At 39.0% G+C, this 18,103-nt stretch overlaps 13 protein-coding genes and 1 non-coding gene across 14 annotated transcripts; 6 read left to right on the plus strand and 8 right to left on the minus strand.

Annotated features, from left to right (window-relative positions):
* Positions 1–85: 85 nt before the first annotated feature.
* SPT6 (chromatin-remodeling histone chaperone SPT6) lies at positions 86–4,450 on the plus strand (the record flags this gene model as incomplete). The annotated part of the gene is made up of 1 exon (XM_002495886.1): positions 86–4,450. One exon carries the CDS (start codon positions 86–88, stop codon positions 4,448–4,450), a length of 4,365 nt encoding a protein of 1,454 aa, XP_002495931.1.
* Positions 4,451–5,185: 735 nt separating this feature from the next.
* Positions 5,186–6,211, plus strand: ZYRO0C06468g (pyridoxine 4-dehydrogenase; the record flags this gene model as incomplete). Its single annotated transcript, XM_002495887.1, has 1 exon — positions 5,186–6,211. The coding sequence occupies one exon, from the start codon at positions 5,186–5,188 to the stop codon at positions 6,209–6,211; it is 1,026 nt and encodes a 341-aa protein (XP_002495932.1).
* A 26-nt stretch (positions 6,212–6,237) lies between these two features.
* ANT1 (Ant1p) lies at positions 6,238–7,275 on the minus strand (the record flags this gene model as incomplete). Its single annotated transcript, XM_002495888.1, has 1 exon — positions 6,238–7,275. The coding sequence occupies one exon, from the start codon at positions 7,273–7,275 to the stop codon at positions 6,238–6,240; it is 1,038 nt and encodes a 345-aa protein (XP_002495933.1).
* Positions 7,276–7,907: 632 nt separating this feature from the next.
* SPO13 (Spo13p) lies at positions 7,908–8,645 on the minus strand (the record flags this gene model as incomplete). The annotated part of the gene is made up of 1 exon (XM_002495889.1): positions 7,908–8,645. The coding sequence occupies one exon, from the start codon at positions 8,643–8,645 to the stop codon at positions 7,908–7,910; it is 738 nt and encodes a 245-aa protein (XP_002495934.1).
* A 136-nt stretch (positions 8,646–8,781) lies between these two features.
* TRS31 (TRAPP subunit TRS31) lies at positions 8,782–9,627 on the minus strand (the record flags this gene model as incomplete). The annotated part of the gene is made up of 1 exon (XM_002495890.1): positions 8,782–9,627. The coding sequence occupies one exon, from the start codon at positions 9,625–9,627 to the stop codon at positions 8,782–8,784; it is 846 nt and encodes a 281-aa protein (XP_002495935.1).
* A 223-nt stretch (positions 9,628–9,850) lies between these two features.
* ARD1 (peptide alpha-N-acetyltransferase complex A subunit ARD1) lies at positions 9,851–10,498 on the plus strand (the record flags this gene model as incomplete). Its single annotated transcript, XM_002495891.1, has 1 exon — positions 9,851–10,498. The coding sequence occupies one exon, from the start codon at positions 9,851–9,853 to the stop codon at positions 10,496–10,498; it is 648 nt and encodes a 215-aa protein (XP_002495936.1).
* Positions 10,499–10,521: 23 nt separating this feature from the next.
* On the minus strand, positions 10,522–10,624 carry SNR13. Its single transcript, XR_002648392.1, has one exon. It is a non-coding gene; the product is annotated as a snR13 (small nucleolar RNA).
* A 329-nt stretch (positions 10,625–10,953) lies between these two features.
* VPS29 (retromer subunit VPS29) lies at positions 10,954–11,910 on the minus strand (the record flags this gene model as incomplete). The annotated part of the gene is made up of 2 exons (XM_002495892.1): positions 10,954–11,784; positions 11,863–11,910. The coding sequence occupies 2 exons, from the start codon at positions 11,908–11,910 to the stop codon at positions 10,954–10,956; spliced, it is 879 nt and encodes a 292-aa protein (XP_002495937.1).
* Positions 11,911–12,047: 137 nt separating this feature from the next.
* Positions 12,048–13,379, minus strand: DIA4 (putative serine--tRNA ligase DIA4; the record flags this gene model as incomplete). The annotated part of the gene is made up of 1 exon (XM_002495893.1): positions 12,048–13,379. One exon carries the CDS (start codon positions 13,377–13,379, stop codon positions 12,048–12,050), a length of 1,332 nt encoding a protein of 443 aa, XP_002495938.1.
* Positions 13,380–13,594: 215 nt separating this feature from the next.
* Positions 13,595–14,085, minus strand: RPL27A (60S ribosomal protein eL27; the record flags this gene model as incomplete). The annotated part of the gene is made up of 2 exons (XM_002495894.1): positions 13,595–13,974; positions 14,055–14,085. 2 exons carry the CDS (start codon positions 14,083–14,085, stop codon positions 13,595–13,597), a joined length of 411 nt encoding a protein of 136 aa, XP_002495939.1.
* Positions 14,086–14,739: 654 nt separating this feature from the next.
* On the plus strand, positions 14,740–15,477 carry ZYRO0C06666g (uncharacterized protein; the record flags this gene model as incomplete). The annotated part of the gene is made up of 1 exon (XM_002495895.1): positions 14,740–15,477. The coding sequence occupies one exon, from the start codon at positions 14,740–14,742 to the stop codon at positions 15,475–15,477; it is 738 nt and encodes a 245-aa protein (XP_002495940.1).
* Positions 15,478–15,615: 138 nt separating this feature from the next.
* UGO1 (mitofusin complex protein UGO1) lies at positions 15,616–17,004 on the plus strand (the record flags this gene model as incomplete). Its single annotated transcript, XM_002495896.1, has 1 exon — positions 15,616–17,004. The coding sequence occupies one exon, from the start codon at positions 15,616–15,618 to the stop codon at positions 17,002–17,004; it is 1,389 nt and encodes a 462-aa protein (XP_002495941.1).
* A 33-nt stretch (positions 17,005–17,037) lies between these two features.
* Positions 17,038–17,364, minus strand: SDC1 (Sdc1p; the record flags this gene model as incomplete). The annotated part of the gene is made up of 1 exon (XM_002495897.1): positions 17,038–17,364. One exon carries the CDS (start codon positions 17,362–17,364, stop codon positions 17,038–17,040), a length of 327 nt encoding a protein of 108 aa, XP_002495942.1.
* Positions 17,365–17,400: 36 nt separating this feature from the next.
* Positions 17,401–18,057, plus strand: TLG1 (Tlg1p; the record flags this gene model as incomplete). Its single annotated transcript, XM_002495898.1, has 1 exon — positions 17,401–18,057. The coding sequence occupies one exon, from the start codon at positions 17,401–17,403 to the stop codon at positions 18,055–18,057; it is 657 nt and encodes a 218-aa protein (XP_002495943.1).
* Between the last annotated feature and the right edge of the window lie 46 nt (positions 18,058–18,103).

The raw sequence follows: 18,103 nt of genomic DNA on the forward strand, positions 1-18,103 counted from the left end.
AACTACAAGTAGAGAAAGAAGTAATAATCTTTGGTAAGACCAAGGTAATTGAATTGGATTCCACAAGACGCCTACCTACATTTAGATGTCTCAGGTGGATGAAAAGGAAAGGGAGCCTGTGGCTTCTCGTGAAGAAGATGTGATTGCTAATGGTGATGAGGACAAACCACCTAGTGACGAAGAAGAAGGTGAAGACGTTTTTGATTCTTCAGATGATGAGGAAGGTGAAGACGATGCAGACGAAGCTAGAAAAGTACAAGAAGGATTTATTGTAGATGATGAGGATGAAGATGTAGTCACAGGTAAAGGTTCTAAGAAGAGAAGAAAGCATAGAAGAGCTAGGGAACAAAATGACGATGACGGTAGACTTTCTGAGGATGATTTAGATCTTTTAATGGAGAATGCAGGTGTCAAACGTGGGAATGACCAAGCCAGTTCCGGAAAATTGAAAAGATTGAAAAGAGCGGGTCAAGAGGAGACAAAGGATGAAGGATCTGCATCCAATTCTAGAGAAGCTACAGAGTCGAAACTAGAGGATTTCTTTTCAGATGAAGAAGAACAAGAGCAAGATGGATATGATGATGAGAGACGTAGTGACGAAAGAGGCTCTAGAGACGAAGAGGAAGATCGTAAAGGAAGTCACGGTCCTCATAAAGGTGGTATGATGGATGAATTGGACGATTTCATTGAAGAAGATGACTTTTCTGATGAGGACGAGGAGACAAGACAGCAGAGAATTCAAGAAAGGAAAATGCTTAGAGAGCAGAGGATGAAGCAACCTGTTCACGTAACGGGTCTTTCTTCTGATAAGATTGATGAAATGTACGATATCTTCGGTGATGGTCATGATTACGATTGGGCTCTTGAGATCGAAAATGAAGAATTGGATGAAGGTAATATAGAAGATGGCGATGCCGTGGATACTGAGGGTGCAGGCGAAGGTGACGAAAATGGTGGTGGTACCAAACCTGCAAAGAAAAAGATAACATTAAAAGATATTTACGATTTGCAGGATTTGAAGAGGAACTTGCTAACAGATGAAGACATGGTTATTAGAAAGACTGATATTCCTGAGAGGTATCAAGAATTGAGAAGCGGTTTGGCAAATTACAGCGAATTGGCATCTGAGGATCAAGAATTGGAAAAGAACTGGATTAGCGATAAGATTGCCGTGGATAAAAATTTTGCCCCCAATTACGATTTGACCGAATTCAGAGAGTGTGTTGGTAATGCCATTCAATTCATTGTACAAGAAAATTTAGAGGTTCCTTTCATCTATGCATACCGTCGTAATTATATTTCATCTAGGGATGCCGATGGATTCGTTCTCACAGAGGATGATCTGTGGGATATCGTTCAACTGGATATTGAATTCCACAGTATAATAAACAAGAGAGATTATGTCAAAAGATTTTATGAAGAGCTAAATGTCGAAGATTCGGTGGTGGATGAGTACTTCCAAAACCAAACGACAGGCTCCAGTGCAGAACTTAACTCCTTGCAAGACATCTACAACTATCTGGAATTCAAATATGCCCATGAGATTAACGATGGTCTTTTGAAGAAAACAGGCAAGAAGCACCTCAAGAATTCCAGTTATGAGAAATTCAAGGCAAGTTCTCTTTATCAAGCAATTACTGACGTTGGTATCACTGCGGAGCAAATCGGCGAAAATGTCAATGCACAACACCAAATTCACGTAGCTGTGGACCATCCAAACATGACTCCTCAAGAAGTCGTCGAATCTATCCTAAATTCCAATACTGCCGATCTTCAAGTTTTTACATCTAATACCAAGCTTGCCCTTGACACTGTAAAAAAGTACTACGCATTGGAAATATCTAAAAACACCAAAATGAGGGAAAAAGTCAGATCTGATTTCTACAAGTACTACTTGGCCGATGTGGTGTTGACCTCTAAGGGTAAACGTGAAATTCAAAGAGGCTCAATTTATGAAGACATCAAATATGCTATCAACAGAACGCCTATGCACTTCCAAAGAGATCCTGATGTTTTCTTAAGAATGTTGGAGGCAGAATCTTTCAACTTGTTAGGTGTTAAATTACACATGACTTCACAAGCCCATTACGTAGAGCACATGTTCCAAGTGGTCTTGGAAACTACCAATACATCCCAATTGGCTACAGAATGGAATAACTTCCGTAAATCTGCTTTTGTCCAGGCGATGGATCAAATCTTTGCAGATATTTCTGGAGAGATTAAGGACGATTTATCCAAGACTTGTGAGAAACTGGTCACTAAGACTATTCGCCACAAGCTAATGACTAAATTGGATCAAGCACCATACATTCCTAATCCTAAGGATCCTAAGATTCCTAAGGTACTGACATTGACTGCAGGCCAAGGTAGATTTGGTTCAGATGCTATTATAGCAGTATTTGTGAATCGTAAGAGTGATTTTGTGAGAGATTTCAAGATCGTGGACAACCCCTTTGACAGGAATAACCCACAAAAGTTTGAAGACACTCTAGATACCATTATACAGAATTGTCAGCCTAATGTCATTGGTATCAATGGTCCAAACCCCAAGACTCAAAAACTATATAAGAGATTACAAGAAGTGGTTCACAAGAAACAAATCATCGACAACAGGGGCCATACCATTCCAGTGGTTTATGTGGAAGACGAAGTCGCCATTAGATATCAAAGTTCTGAACGTGGTAATCAAGAATTCCCAAACAAACCTCCGCTAGTGAAATATTGTATAGCGCTGGCTCGTTATTTGCACTCTCCACTGCTGGAGTATGCTAACCTAACCCTGGAGGAGTTGGGATCGCTTGCTATTCATCCAACTCAATCGCTAGTGCCCCGAGACTCACTTCTAAGGGTTCTAGAGACTGCTTTTGTGGATATCGTTAATCTGGTTGGTGTGGAAGTTAACAAGGCTACTGATAATCCATACTATGCTAGCGCCTTGCAGTACATTTCTGGGTTTGGTAAACGTAAGGCGATTGACTTTTTGGAGTCTCTTCACAGGTTGAACGAACCTCTACTGGCGCGCCAACAGTTAATTACCCACAACATCTTACACAAGACGATTTTCATGAATTCTGCGGGTTTCCTATACATCTCATGGAATGAAAAGAGGCAGAAGTACGAAGATCTGGAACACGATCAATTGGATAATACGAGAATTCATCCAGAAGATTATCATTTGGCTACCAAAGTGGCAGCAGATGCATTAGAATCTGATCCTGATGCCATCGCAGAGAAGGAGGGACAAGGAACAATGAGTGAATTTATTGACATTCTAAGAGAAGATACTGATCGTAGATCCAAGTTGGAATCCCTAAATCTGGAACAATACGCGGAAGATTTGGAGAAGAATACGGGTCAACGTAAATTGAACAACTTGAACACCATCGTTCTAGAATTATTAGATGGATTTGAAGAATTAAGGAATGATTTCCATCCATTACACGGCGAAGAAATTTTCCAGAGTTTGACAGGTGAAACTGAGAAATCATTCTTCAAAGGTTGTATCGTACCCGTTCGTGTGGAAAGGTTTAGACATAATGATATTATGTGTATTACCAATTCTCAAGTGGAATGTGTTGTCAATGCTCAACACCATGCGGGAACACAGTTTAAGAGACCACCCGGAGACATTTATGAAATTGGTAAGACCTATCCAGCCAAAGTTGTATTTATAGATTACGAGAACATTTTAGCAGAAGTCTCACTCCTAGAGCATGACATCAGACACCAATACGTGCCTATCAATTTTAGCAAAGATCCATCCATTTGGGATCTGAAACAAGAATTAGAAGATTCAGAGGTAGAGAAGAAGATTACGATGCAGGAGGCTCGTGCCAAGAGAACACACCGTGTGATCAATCATCCATACTATTTCCCCTTCAATGGTAAGCAAGCTGAAGATTACTTGAGAAGTAAAGAACGTGGGGATTTCGTCATCAGACAATCTTCTCGTGGTGATGATCATTTGGTGATAACATGGAAGCTCGACAAGGATTTGTTCCAACACATTGACGTTCAAGAGTTGGAGAAGGAGAACCCACTAGCATTGGGTAGAGTTCTTGTAGTAGAACAACAGAGGTATCACGATTTGGATCAAATTATTGTGGAATATTTGCAAAATAAGATTAGATTGCTCAATGAGATCACCTCCAATGAAAAGTTCAAGAGCGGAAACATGAAGGATGTAGTAAAGTTCGTGGAAGACTACTCCAAGGTAAATCCTAACAGATCCGTTTACCATTTTTGTTTCAACCACAACCATCCAGGCTGGTTTTACCTAATGTTCAAATTAAATGCACAGAGTAAGTTGTACACTTGGAACGTAAAATTGACTCATACAGGATTTTTCTTGGTCAATTACAATTATCCAAGTGTTATTCAACTCTGCAACGGTTTCAAGACTCTACTAAAATCTAGCAGCAGTCGAAACAAGACAGCCTCTTATCATTAAGAAAACTAATATTACGACAACTAGCGGCTCGCTGGGTGTATAATAAAATATTTGTAGAATTACGATTTGTTTAAATAAATGTTCAAAATCTATCCGGGCGGCTAGAGTGACGCGTTTATGTAGTAAACTACAAACCACTGTCAAGAAGTGTTTAAAAGAAGGAAGATTGAGGGAAAGCTCAAAAGATAAGTGCTTTATTATTGATGTGGCAATTGTTTATGCGTGTTGATAATACTTGAAATTCTAGGCTAAATAGAGAACCACTAAGATATAACAATATTTGAGTTACCGTGAGAATGCAAAGATTAGTGACAGAGGTTGAAATACGGTATTAGGGTAGACTAAGAAGCCAGCAGAGAAAGAAGGATCACTATTGCGAAGGGCCAATTAACAGCTTGAACTTCAATTTCAATCCCAGTGAGAAACCTATTGCATTTACATCAACAATGCCCCAAATTGCTATCCCATATTATATTCAAATAAGAAAAGAGGCATAACGTCACTTATCCGGGATAAGTGGCTTTGAGTGGTTGAGGCCTTCTTTATGTTTCCAACTGTTCTTAACTTTTGGGCTTGTCGACCGTATTACAACGGACTTCGGCGGAATTTTTTGAAAAAGAAACGAAGACCAAAACATATAAAGGTCCCAGATATTATGCTAAATTCAAGCTCAAGAATACCCAATTCTAAGGGACCAGGGAAATTTACTAGTAATATACCAAAAAAGAAAAAAAAATGTCAAGAGTCGAACAGTTAAGAAAGGATTTGAAGCAATTGCATACTGGTTATGGTTTAATGAGTTTAACATGGAGACCAACTCCAGTTCCTAAGGAACAAGCTTGGGATGCTATGCAATGTGTCATAGGATTGGCTCAGGCTAGCGGTGTTAAGGCTTTCTTTAATGTTGGTGAATTCTATGGACCAGATTATTCCAACTTGAAATTGGTCAAGTCTTTTTTCGACGCCAAACCCGAATTGCGTTCGCACGTTATTATCAGTTGTAAAGGTGCTATAGATGCAACGACTTTTACACCAAAGGGTAAATCTGAAGATGTGATTGCCAGTGTAGAAAAATGTGTTGAACACTTAGGTACCCATTTGGAAATTTATGAAGTCGCAAGACTGGATAAATCCCTTGGTGGTGCATATCCTCGTGAATCCTTTGAAGCTATGGCATCGCTAGTGGATAAGGGAGTCATTGATGGTATTTCGTTGAGTGAAGTGGACAAAGATGAAATTATTGCCATTCATAAGGATTGGGCTAAGTATTTAGTCTGCGTGGAAGTTGAATTATCCCTGTTTAGTACCGATATCTTACACAATGGTATTGCATCCATCTGTAACGATTTGGGTTTGATTATCGTTGCTTACTCACCACTGGGCAGAGGGTTATTGACTGGTTCGATTAAGAGAGATTCCTCTTTCAAGGATGGTGATTTCCGTTCATTAGTTAAAAGATTTAGAGGTGACTCCCTACAACACAATTTAATCTTGACTGAATTTTTGCAAAAGGAGATTGTGGATCAAAGACCTGCATCTAATCCAATTACTTTACCACAGGTGGCGCTAGGTTGGATTAAAGCCCTAAACGGTAGGGAATATTCCAAGACTCATATTGTACCAATTCCAAGTGGTTCCGATAGGAAGAAAGTTGAGGAGAATTTCAACGATTCAAAGACAAAGATCACTGAAACTGAATTTAACAAGATTGGCGATTTCTTGAAGGAGTTCAAAGTTGTTGGTGACAGATATGAGTTTTAATAAGTAGAGGTGATACGTAAAACTATCTATATTGCTATTGAACGCTTGCGCAAGAAAACATTTGACTGTAAGAAAATAGCCCTGTGCAAAATCTTGGTTAGTTCACCTTTGAACATAAAGAGTAGACCTTGTACTATTATACCTTTTGCCAATTGAGGCCTGATGCCCTTCCATAAGGCTAATAATCCTTCATGTTGATACAAGTAGCAAATAACTTGTTGGAAAGAACGGAATTTGGAACCCGTTCTTTGTAATGATGCTTTTGCAACAATCAATGGTTGGGTGAACAGGGTTGAAATCATTTTGGATAAAACCCCTAGTATAAAATTTTGTAATGCACCCAATTCATCATTTTTACCGCCAATCAATTCCTCTGTACTAAACAAAAATGTCTTCAATTTTTGATACGATGCGAAAGTAATAGATGGATTGATACAAAGAACTAGTGATACTTTGAGACCCTTCCAAAAACCTGTAATATCACCTTGGTGTTCCTTGTAAATCTGTTTTATAACCGATGTTAGGGATGCAGATTCATTTGTACCTTCTGCAGTCTGTTGCCTTGTGGATACAATGGAAATTGGATTGGTAAAGAGTTGTGAAGTAGCACCTGCAACAACACCTAATGCCAATTCTTCAAGCGTACTAAAACTAGTCCTACCAGTTTGTCCCAATTTTTTAGCTCTCGAAGATTTAACTCTAAAATAATATCTTCTAACAAAAGTATACCAAAAGAAATAACAAAAGGATTGTATGAAATTAGCCAGGATTGACGTTGGCATACCCCTGTAAAGTCCAGAAATTCCTCGTTCCTTAAAAACCTTTACAATACAATCAATAGAATCTTTGTATTTCAATTCGGATTTTTCCATAAAAACACCTTTCTCTTTTTTGTTGTTAGAATCATTCTGTGGTTTGTCAGTAACACTACCTGAACTCTTTTTGGTATGCTCCTCTTTCAACTGAGTTTGAACCAGTGTCTTTGCCAAATCTAAGGGATAAACAGCAATATTAGCCAGAGATGATGCCACTGCACCCGTAATAGCGGATTCTAATGTCGCCATGTAGTACAGCACAGAATTCAATTTTCTTGAGCCATTCCAATAAGGTAGGAATTCAACGCACTTTCTTTGATCAACGGGCCTTCTTATATTCAAAGATGGGCTTCTGATGTCTCCCGCGTCTTCAAGCCTTACAAGCGGAGTACGGAGGCATTTCGGCCTTAGTTTAACGGATGCGGGCCGAGAGGTGGAAATTTCATAAAGGTGTATCAGACACCTGTGTTCAGATATTTGGGCCACTAAATGTTTTCGAGTATCCAAGCTTACTCTAGCTAGAAAATACAGTGTTGCTTGTGTGAGGTAGGCTTTATTTTTTTTTTTTTTTTTTAAATGATAGTGGAAATGCTGAGCATAGCTGTCGGAGGGAGATATAAGGGCTATAGCGGAAAAGACGAAGAAGAGGATAATGCGTATCTCCCAATTCCTGCTTCCAGATAGCTTATGATGCAAATATTTGTCTTCTTTTTATTTTTTTACGTTTTATTTCAATATTTGGACGACAGGTTACGCTGACGCAGCGACAGAAAGGAATATTTCGTATATGTAAACCGAAAGATCATCATCACGTACTTTAGCCGCCGAATGTCAGTAATATACATCTTTTCCTTCTGTACTAGCGATTACTTCCCTCCACTTTATTCACTTCCACGATAAGTTGCATCTCCACCACTAGATTTATAGCTTGAGTTTTGACTTCCTGAGCCATACACATAATTCCTCATATATGGATCCATCATAGTTGGTTGTGGGAGTGGGTAGTTCATGGGGAATCCCATGGGTATTGGAAATTGAGCACCCATCGATGGTCCAATTGTTTGTGCAGGCAAAATACCGTTATTATAGCCCATGGGGAATGTTGATGGGAACTGGTATTGTGGTATAAATCCAAAGGGCATATAGGAAAACATATGTTGCTGCTGCTGCTGCTGCTGCTGCTCTAAATACTTGCTGTGTAGAGGAAAGTCGTCTGTGAAACCGTTGTAAGTTAAGGGAGACCGTCCTCTAGAGTCTCTACTACCGTTTACTGGGGTAGAGGTAGATTCCGGCGGCTGATCGAAATCATCTAATTGTAAAGAATAACCTTCTTCTACAATCTTGTCTAGCCGCCTAGGTGGCGATACGGCTCTAGGGGACGGTTCACTGAATTTTAACTGGACATGATCGTTTTCAAACACGGTTTCTCCAATGTCATCTGTTACAGGATGGGATTCCTTTTTTCTTTTCTTTGTTCGATGTGAACTTTGATCAATTGATCTCTTTGGCGGCTGTTTAACCCTAGTCTCAGCCGAGGGTGTTTTAACATTAGTAGATCTTTGATGCAACGGTTTAACGGAATCGTTAGCCTTAACCAGCTTAAACCTTTTTCTCTGCATGGTCTTTTCCCTTTCTTACTCAGTCTTTTATACCTAAGGAGTGTTGTTAAGGAGTCTAACTCTTGCATATAAACCCGTATGCGCCAATACATATACATAAGCGTATATACATATATATCCATATACGTATATAAGATTAAGGACCAAATCTTAGATTGTCCCTCTCAAGGACGTGTCTGTCGAATTGAATTAGATAAACAGTCCTCTGATCTAGTTCACCTTGAGGCATTGAATGAGCTGATACACGACATGGGAATTCGGCGCTATCGAGAAAGCCTTGAATTATACCACAAGTGAAGTAATCGCAGGACCTGCCAGCTGGTATGAATTGTGTTAACATCGGTAAATTATCAACGATCATATATTCATTATCCCTTTCTGATGATTTAACCAAATCATCACTTGCATGTCCAAACAGATAAGTCCACATGGTACCATGGACGAACTGCAAGATGTCTAAAATTTTCAAATCTCTTGGTCTCATGTTATTAATCACAGCCGCTAACGACTCTGTCCCATTCTCATGGTAATGAGTATGATCTGACGCTGAAGATATTGTTCCCGTGCCAGTACCACTAGATCCATGAGACTCATTTATTGATGCACTGCTTGAATTGGATAAAAAATTGGAGGTTGAAGATTTAGAATAATTTGGAGGCACGGAATTTCTCAAATTTAGTAATTCTACCAGTCTAGTACCAATACCATAACCGTACCCATTGAGTCTAGTTTCAAAATCCTGTGCACTGCTACTTGCCCTGTGGATAGTAGCAATCATCTCTTGGAAAAGAAATGCCATGGCTGATAGTGAGACTTCCTGCTTACGATGCATTAAAGAATCTGAATATATCCTTGATGGTGTTGGTGTTGCATTGGCTTCATTCGGTAGTGATTGTTTGGGTCCAATGGTGTATTCATAGCCATCACTCGGGGTATAAATACCATCGTCAGATGTACTCGGTAGAATAATCTTCTGAGACATGTCTAATTGGATCTAAAGCTTTTTATGGAAGGTATTATGGCCCTTTAAGTGTTCTTCTAGATTTGACACTACATCGATATTTTTTTTTTTTCAACCTTTAAAGATAACTGATGATGGATGCTTTTGAAAAAGTTGAATAAAGTTGAAATTAGAACTAAACCCTGTAAAATCGTTCAAGGTTCCTGGAAATCCTATTTTAAAAGTATCAGAATCGATTTACAAGATGCCAGTTACCATAAGAAGAGCTACCATCGACGATATTATCTGTATGCAAAATGCTAATCTGCATAATTTGCCTGAAAACTACATGTTAAAGTACTACATGTACCACATTCTATCGTGGCCAGAGGGTTCATTCGTAGCAACCACAAGAGATGTTGATGAACCTCAAATGGATCAATTAAGTTTAGAAGATGGCAAAGGTCAAGAGACTAAATTAGACCCCAACTATTTGGCACCAGGTGAAAAATTAGTAGGTTACGTTTTGGCAAAGATGAACGACGACCCTGATCAACAAGATCAAGCACCAAACGGACATATCACGTCTTTAAGTGTCATGAGAACTTACAGAAGAATGGGAATTGCTGAAAAGTTGATGAGACAAGCTCTTTTCGCCTTAAGAGAAGTGTACGGCGCTCAATTCGTCTCTTTACATGTCAGACAATCTAATAGAGCAGCTCTGCATCTATACGCTGATACCTTAGAATTCGAAGTGCTGAGCGTTGAAAAATCCTATTATCAAGACGGTGAAGACGCTTACGCTATGAAGAAAGTCCTGAAACTTGATGAATTACACCCAAAGAACTTTGCCAATCGTAAGATGGCTGAGAAATTGGAAGATGATTTCGAATCAGATTTACTGGTAGTATAAAAGACAACCATCAAGAATTTTTTTTTACGATAGATCAGACAAAATAATGTATAGGTAGCTTGGAATTTTCCACACCGACCAAAAAGGTCTCGAGCCAAATGCACTCAGAGTCATCATATAAACAAAGGAAAGAACTTCCTTACAGTTTTTGAAAAGTAAAACTAAGTGGTGAAGAGATGAAAGAGATATAATTCATTCTTATGTCCTTTTATACTAAAAAAAAATTTAAAGATCTATATCGTTAAGTACGAACGATATTATAACTGTTAAGTATACGAGTCCAAAGTCTAGAGTGTACCATCGTGTTGGGTATGTTGGCGGCTAAATTTTTGATGTTAGTTGCTCTAGTTCACTAATATATTCGAAGATACTACACTAATAATAGCCCATTTCGATTCTGCCAGTTTTTTTTTTTTTTTTTTTTTTATTTAATGTTCTACGAATTTCACGATAAATTAGTCCTCCTTTTGATATACAACTTTATCAACCTTTACTTCACCATCAATGTAAATGTAGATGTATAGTGTACAGGTGGAACCCTGAATATCCAAAAGACAAAAACTTGGTGTATTAGATCCGTCAATATCGAGTTCCGGAAGTTCTAAATCGTCTTCAACTGGCTCTTCGTCTTCGTCTTCATCTTTATGTTCATCTTTATCTTGACTGTGATCTACATTCGATTCCTCTAGCTTTTGATTCTCTTGATTTTGATTTTGATTCTCTTGATTTTGATTCTGCTTATTTTGGTCATCCTCTTCCTTTATATCTTGGTGTTGCCCTGTTTCCTGGTTCTGATTGGTTTCCTCATTTTGGTCCTTCTTCTTCTCTGTGTCCTCCTGCTTATCTTCGTCTTCAATGGAGAATGGCCAATCTGTGTTAAATACACCTGTACAACTACCAGGATTAACGAAGAATTTACCTTCTAATGTGAAGGCCTCCACATTATGAGTTCCACCCCATAATAGTATATCAACATCTAATTGTCTTGCCAACGCTAACAATGATAATGGATCACTCTTAGGAACAACTGTATAGCCACTACAGCAGCCAATTTTAAAATCCCCTTGTTTTACAACTGTATTAATGGGTATACTTTCCCTAGTACGACTATGCTTACTTGCAGGTAATAATCCATTGTCGTATTCACCACGTACAATGACAACATTTGACGAAACATCATTGACAAATTTTAGGAATTCATAGGATTTCGTACAATTACCTAACAGTATCGCTTGTGATATCTTGTTGGATACACCTAGCAGTTTTTTAAACTTCAGTGGTAGATCCTAGTAAATTGATTGGGTTAGTCTCAAATTATCCCTTTTAGAAGCTACTGCTTAGAAACAAAAACAAGTATAACATACAATTGCACGATCAGGAATATGCGCATCACTTAATGCCAGCACCAACATCTTTTAGCACCCTTCTAATTTGTGTAGATGCATTTATAACAAAGTACTATTATTGTTAGCTTAAACATGCATGACTTTCCGCTCTTTAGCCGAACGCACATATATAAGGGTTACTATTACTTTACTATATACAAGATTTAAATATATGCTTGGCCATTCATGAACTCTCTTAAACATTCTGGAATTCTGATGGTATCATCGACTGGGTTATATCCGTTTTCGACAATTGCTAAAATGACTCTTGGGACCGCCATAGCAGTACCGTTTAAAGTATGCACGTATCCAAATTTACCTGTGTCGTTATCCTTGTATTTAGTATTCATTCTTCTACTTTGATAGTCGAGACAGTTCGAAGTACTTGTAATTTCACCAAAATCTCCTCTACCTGGCATCCAAGCTTCAATATCAAATTTTTGACATGCAGGTGCTCCCAAATCATTTGCTGGCATGTTTAACACTTTTGCAGATAAGCCTAATGAATCCACAATTTCAATCTGTAGGGATCTCATCTTTTCTAAAATTTGGTCACTATCTTCAGGTTTACTCCAACAGAATAATTCGACTTTGGTAAATTCATGCACTCTATAGAGACCTCTTGTATCTTTACCTCTAGCACCTGCTTCTGCTCTAAAGCTTCGACTTGTACCAACTAATTGGATGGGACCTTGACTTAGATCCATTACCTTGTTGGCACCATATCCAGCTAAAGCAATTTCCGCAGTTGCAATAAGACCTTGATTTGTATCCTGTAAATGATAAATTTGTTGTTCATTATTCATATCTCTCGGTCTAAATCCACAAGCATCAATGATCTCATTTCTAACAATACTTGGCGGTATACAGAATTGAAATCCAGCTTTTGAAGCTCTATTTAGAGCAAACGATACCAACGCATGTTCTAATTGCGCACCTTTACCAATTAGATAGTACCAGGAGTTGCCAGTAACGTTAGAAGCGGTTTGAAAGTCTACCATCCCCTTGTTAACCATAATTTGAACATGATCACGATTGGCATCTACATCGTATGAACTTTTAGGTCTAATCCAATGGAAAATCTCGGGTGATTCATCAGGGACACTCTTATGAATTAAATTAGGCAAATTTTGTAAAACGTCTTGAATTTCTTCTCTTCTGGTGGAAACTTTGGAATTCAATTCTTGAAATTCTAATTTACATTGCTTTAACCCTGATACTAATTCTTTAGCAAGTGATTTATCTTTCTTCAACGATTGTTCCAAAGATTTACGTTTCGACTGTAATTGCGCAATATTTTTATCCAATTGATTAGCTTCTTCGTATTGAGATCTTAGGCATTGCAACCTAGCCAGTAACTCTGAACCATTCACAATCTGTCTTTTAACAATGGAATCTTGATGTTCATTTAAATCTCTTATAACACCCTTAACATCGAATTGGGGTTTCTTTAAGAATTGACTAAACCTACTTGTATGAAAAGCTCTTTTCCACATTTTAAAGATATACCCTTACGTTGCATCTATCTATAGTTGACTTTAGTTGATTAAACTTAACTATATTCAATTCACTAAGTAATGATTATCCCTTTTATTTTATTATATAGTTCAAAACAAAGGAACGGAAACAAAAACCATGAGCTAAAAATTACATAAAGAAGCATTTGATGAAATTCCCCCCTGGGTCTCCATTTTTAACTGTTTTAACTTGCTTAGAAACTCAATTTGGTGAAAAACCATTGGTTCTTACCAGCTTGATGTCTCTCTTCGAATGCCTTCTTAATAACTTTCTTAGCCTCTTCACGTTGGGATGGCTCTTCGAAGGTCTCGGTGGACACAACAGATTTGAAAGATTCTACATCCAAAGTGTATCTAGTTGGCAACAAGTGGTTGTAGTTAACGACCTTGATAAATGGCTTAACCTTGGTTCTCTTAGCAACCTTCTTTGGACCCATGTTTTTGGTAACTTTTAATGGGTATCTTTCGATACCTGCGACCAAGGCATGGCCGAATGGGTGTGACTTGGTACCCTCATCGTGAGGCTTAACGATCACAACCTTCTTACCGGCGTAACGACCGCGAACGACGACAGCTATACAAAAAAATTGTTAGTATTCAATATTCACAAATTCATCTCATCTCGATTCAAATATCACTCTCAATTATACGTACCAACTTTACCAGCTTTCAAAAACTTAGCCATTTTGCTTTACCTTGGTTATGTGATCCTTGCCAGTTGGTCGAAATATTGGATTTGGTATATACTAATGTCATTTGACAAAATCATCGAAGGTGCGTCGGTATGGGTAAGAAAGATTGGATGATGGTGGAACCGAAGCTGGAGGGGAAGCAGAATCTGGAAGGAAGCTACCAGGAGGGGGGTGGTGGGAGCTAGGCGGAAGCTGGTAGGAAGCTAGCGGGGAGGGACTGTACCAACGGTAGGATGCAGTCGGTGGAAAGTTCCCAGTACGCTCCGTCTAGCACGCCCTCGAGTGGGTACCGACGCACAAACAAAAAAGGACGCGATGACGCGCGATGACTTTCGAAAAAAAAAGGGGAAGGAATTTCAAATAAAAGGTATGGGTGTAGCAAGAGAAAACAGTCACTAAAAATCTCGGCGGCTAATCTCAAGGGGATGGGTAAAGAAAGTGTGGATGTGTATATGGGAAGACAGATGAGATGAGTAGAGTATCCCCAGATTATTTGATGCTGTACTTCGTAGTATTAGCTGCATGTGAGTGGACTCTTTCCTCTCATGCCTGTAATTTCGCGTAAGAGCATCGCGTTAATTGTATTTACCAACATCACTACTACAATATAGACGAGAATAAGAGTGAGAGATCACTTCAAAGGCATTATGGCAGTAGATCTATCTTCAGACAGCCCTTCAGATGCTCTAGATGAAGTTGTGGTAGAATTGAAACGATTAGCAGATAATTATAAGGCACTCGATGATCATGTTGAATCACTAAACAAGCATACGGTTAAAGCACAAGTTGATGTCGAAATGCTGCTGAATAGAAGTAGTAACAATAACAAGCACCTGCAAACAATGTCACAACTGGGTCAAAGTGTTGACAGAGTTCTTGAACAGGTACAACAGTTACAGAAACAGCAGAAATCTCAAGAAGAAGACAAGAGTAAACATGAACGACTGGAAGCACTGGATAGGGAGATTCTAGCTAAAGAACGCCGAGCAGCAGCATTGGATGCTGATTACCGACAAATGAAACAGCGGCTTAGTGAAAAACATGATGAATTTGCTAAACTGCAACGAGATTTCCAAGATTTCCAACTCTCGATGAATCAACAGCTGAAAAATGCAATGGGCGGTGTAATGGTATCAAGTGGGGCATTGCTGGACGATGCTACCCCTAAGAATACCAATAATAATGCATCAAGTAGAATGCATAGGATTACATCTATGCTTAGAGAGAAGTACAATTTAGAAAATGGATCTAGAAGGGTAGTATCAACAGATAGCGTATTCCAACCCCAGATGAGAACGAGAAAGAAATACGTTTTGAATCCCAATTCATTACAGGGATCGCCTGTAACACCGGAAAGATCTAGTTTTAACAGCGATGATGATTGATATCTCTTTTGTTATGTAGCTAGTAATAGGGCATATGCGCGAACTTATAAAAGTACTTAACAAGAACTAACAGTATATGATGAGACAGCATAGAATAAAAGATCAATAAGAGAAGGGTTATATATCTCTTGAATAACTATGGATGATATTGGGAATCGCTCGCAGATAAGACCTTATCATGATCCTAGTAGTTTTAATGCTGGTTATTCCAGTGTTTACAGACCTGATGAAGGGGTAATTGATGTCAATGGACATACGTTGGCGTCCAAACTAAATATTGCACAGAGCATTGGTAGAACTACATCCAGCGGTGTTCTCTCAGAATTCTCTAAAGGTCGTAAACTACTTAGAAATGATAACGATTCCAAAGTTATTGGTGATTTGGAATGGTCAGATTGTTTAAATGTAGGAGTTTGGAAAAGAATTATAGGAAATCTATTGGATCAATTTGTGAGACGTTATTTTAGACATTTGATCCAGCAACCCTTTGAAGTTGTCAGATGTCTTTTACAGATAGGAGAATTTAACGAACTGAATAATAGTAATAATAATAATAATAAGGATAAGAATCGATTACCACAACCATTAGAATTAAGAGACGAAGAGGAACAAGATGAAGAGATAGACTTCTTCCCAAAGACCGGTGAACAATTGGAAGGAGAAGCAGGTTTGAAGGACACTTCTGAGCCTGCTCCAGAGCAAGTTATACACCATCGCCATGCAGAAATTAAACCAGAATCTATGCACACGATGGATATAGCCACAGCTGTAATGGATAATGAAGGTGTGAGAGGGCTGTGGAAAGCTAATAATACAACATTCATCTACAACTTTCTATCACTAACGTTAGATGCCTGGTTTACAGGTCTAATTTCACCGTTTCTAGGTGTACCAGACCCATCATTCATGGATTTAATACATTCACCAGACCTAAAGGCATCAGTGCTACTGACCGTTTCAGCTAACATGTTTACCAAGATGTTTCTGCTTCCACTCGATATCATTCGTACGCGGCTAATTGTTACCTCTATGCAGCACACCAAGGATCAGAGATCACTCCGTAACTTAACACATCAGTGGTCATGGCGCAAAGATGGCTTTAAAATTCCAGGTGATATGTGGATCTTAACAGCATTGCAATCTGTTACAGGTGTAATTTTCAACAAGTTGTTCGATTTATTCATCTACCATGAATTCAACGTAGAGAAACACTCACAGATTGGGTGGTACCACACTCTAAAGCTATTATCACAAACTGTCGAAATGTTTGTCAAATTGCCGCTAGAAAACCTATTACGTCGTTGCCAAGTCAACTATTTACTGGACACAAGTCGTCATCCAATACAAAGGGAGGATCTGGTGGTAAAACCAATCCCATACACAAGTATTTGGTCATCACTAAAGGATGGTCATACCAACAGCGGTCTATGGAACGGTTGGCGTATCGTATTAATGAGTATTGTCGGTGGGTATGGTTTCAACATTTTAAGCATTGATTCCATCGATAGAGAACAGGAGAAGTTTTAGAACGTACATAGTAATATAGTCTGATAATCATTGTTATTTACTCGCATCATCAGCCACTTTCGTCTTTTCATCGCTGTGATCAATCAGAAATTGTCCCAGAACCTTTAGTGGGTCTTCAGGCTTACGAACCGCTATCATTCTCATACCCTCTAGTAAAGTGGGTGTAACTTTCTCATTTAGATACTTACGAGTCGGAAAACCACCAACTGTTTCTGACAGGTTTATAAACTTGTTGAGATCTTCCTGACTACGGGGCGTACCACTTTCTTGGTCGTTCATCGTCCTCCTCTTCAGGCATTGGTATGCGTTCTTGTTTAAAGGCTGGGGAAACTTTAACTTATAACCCACATAAACAAACATACACTACAAGATCAAGCTAAAGAAAGAAGTAGAAAGATGGATAGAGACCCATTTGAACAGGTTGCACAGGATACTAGAGACCAAATTCAAAGGTTGTCGGTCTTTCTACAAAACAACTCCCACAATGAAGTCGATAACGAGGTGAACGAGGTAATGCAAGACATCGAAGAAACCATTGAGGATTTGGAAAAATCCCTGGAGGTGATAGAAAGAAGTGGTAAGAGTACACTGGGCCGTAAGAACGAGGTGGATTCCTTGAAAAGCGCGTATGAGAAGTTAAAATTGGGGGTGACGAACAGCACCAGTAGTGCCAGTAATACCGACAATGTGGTATGGCAACAGGAGGAGGAAGAACGAGAAGCCAATGCATTACAAAGACCTATGCGGGACAACTACGACAACCCATTCCAAGAGCAGATGCTCAGGGAACAAGATGTTCAATTGGACAGCATTCACCATACAATGACAAACCTACATCTACAAGCCCAAACGATGGGGGACGAACTACAGGACCAGGGTGAGCTGCTGCAGGACATGGACACAAACATGGACACTATCGGCAATAAGCTGTCGAGAGGCCGCAGGCAGTTAGAATGGATTTACGAGCGTAACAAAGAAAAATACAACGACTGCTGCATAATGCTACTAATAATCGCATTAATAGTACTTCTAGTACTTGCATTTATCGCATAAAACCCTGCGGAGCACAACCAATTGGCACCACCACTACCACGACCAC

This window comes from Zygosaccharomyces rouxii, assembly GCF_000026365.1.
Source record: "Zygosaccharomyces rouxii strain CBS732 chromosome C complete sequence".
Classification (NCBI taxonomy): Eukaryota; Fungi; Ascomycota; class Saccharomycetes; order Saccharomycetales; family Saccharomycetaceae; genus Zygosaccharomyces; species Zygosaccharomyces rouxii.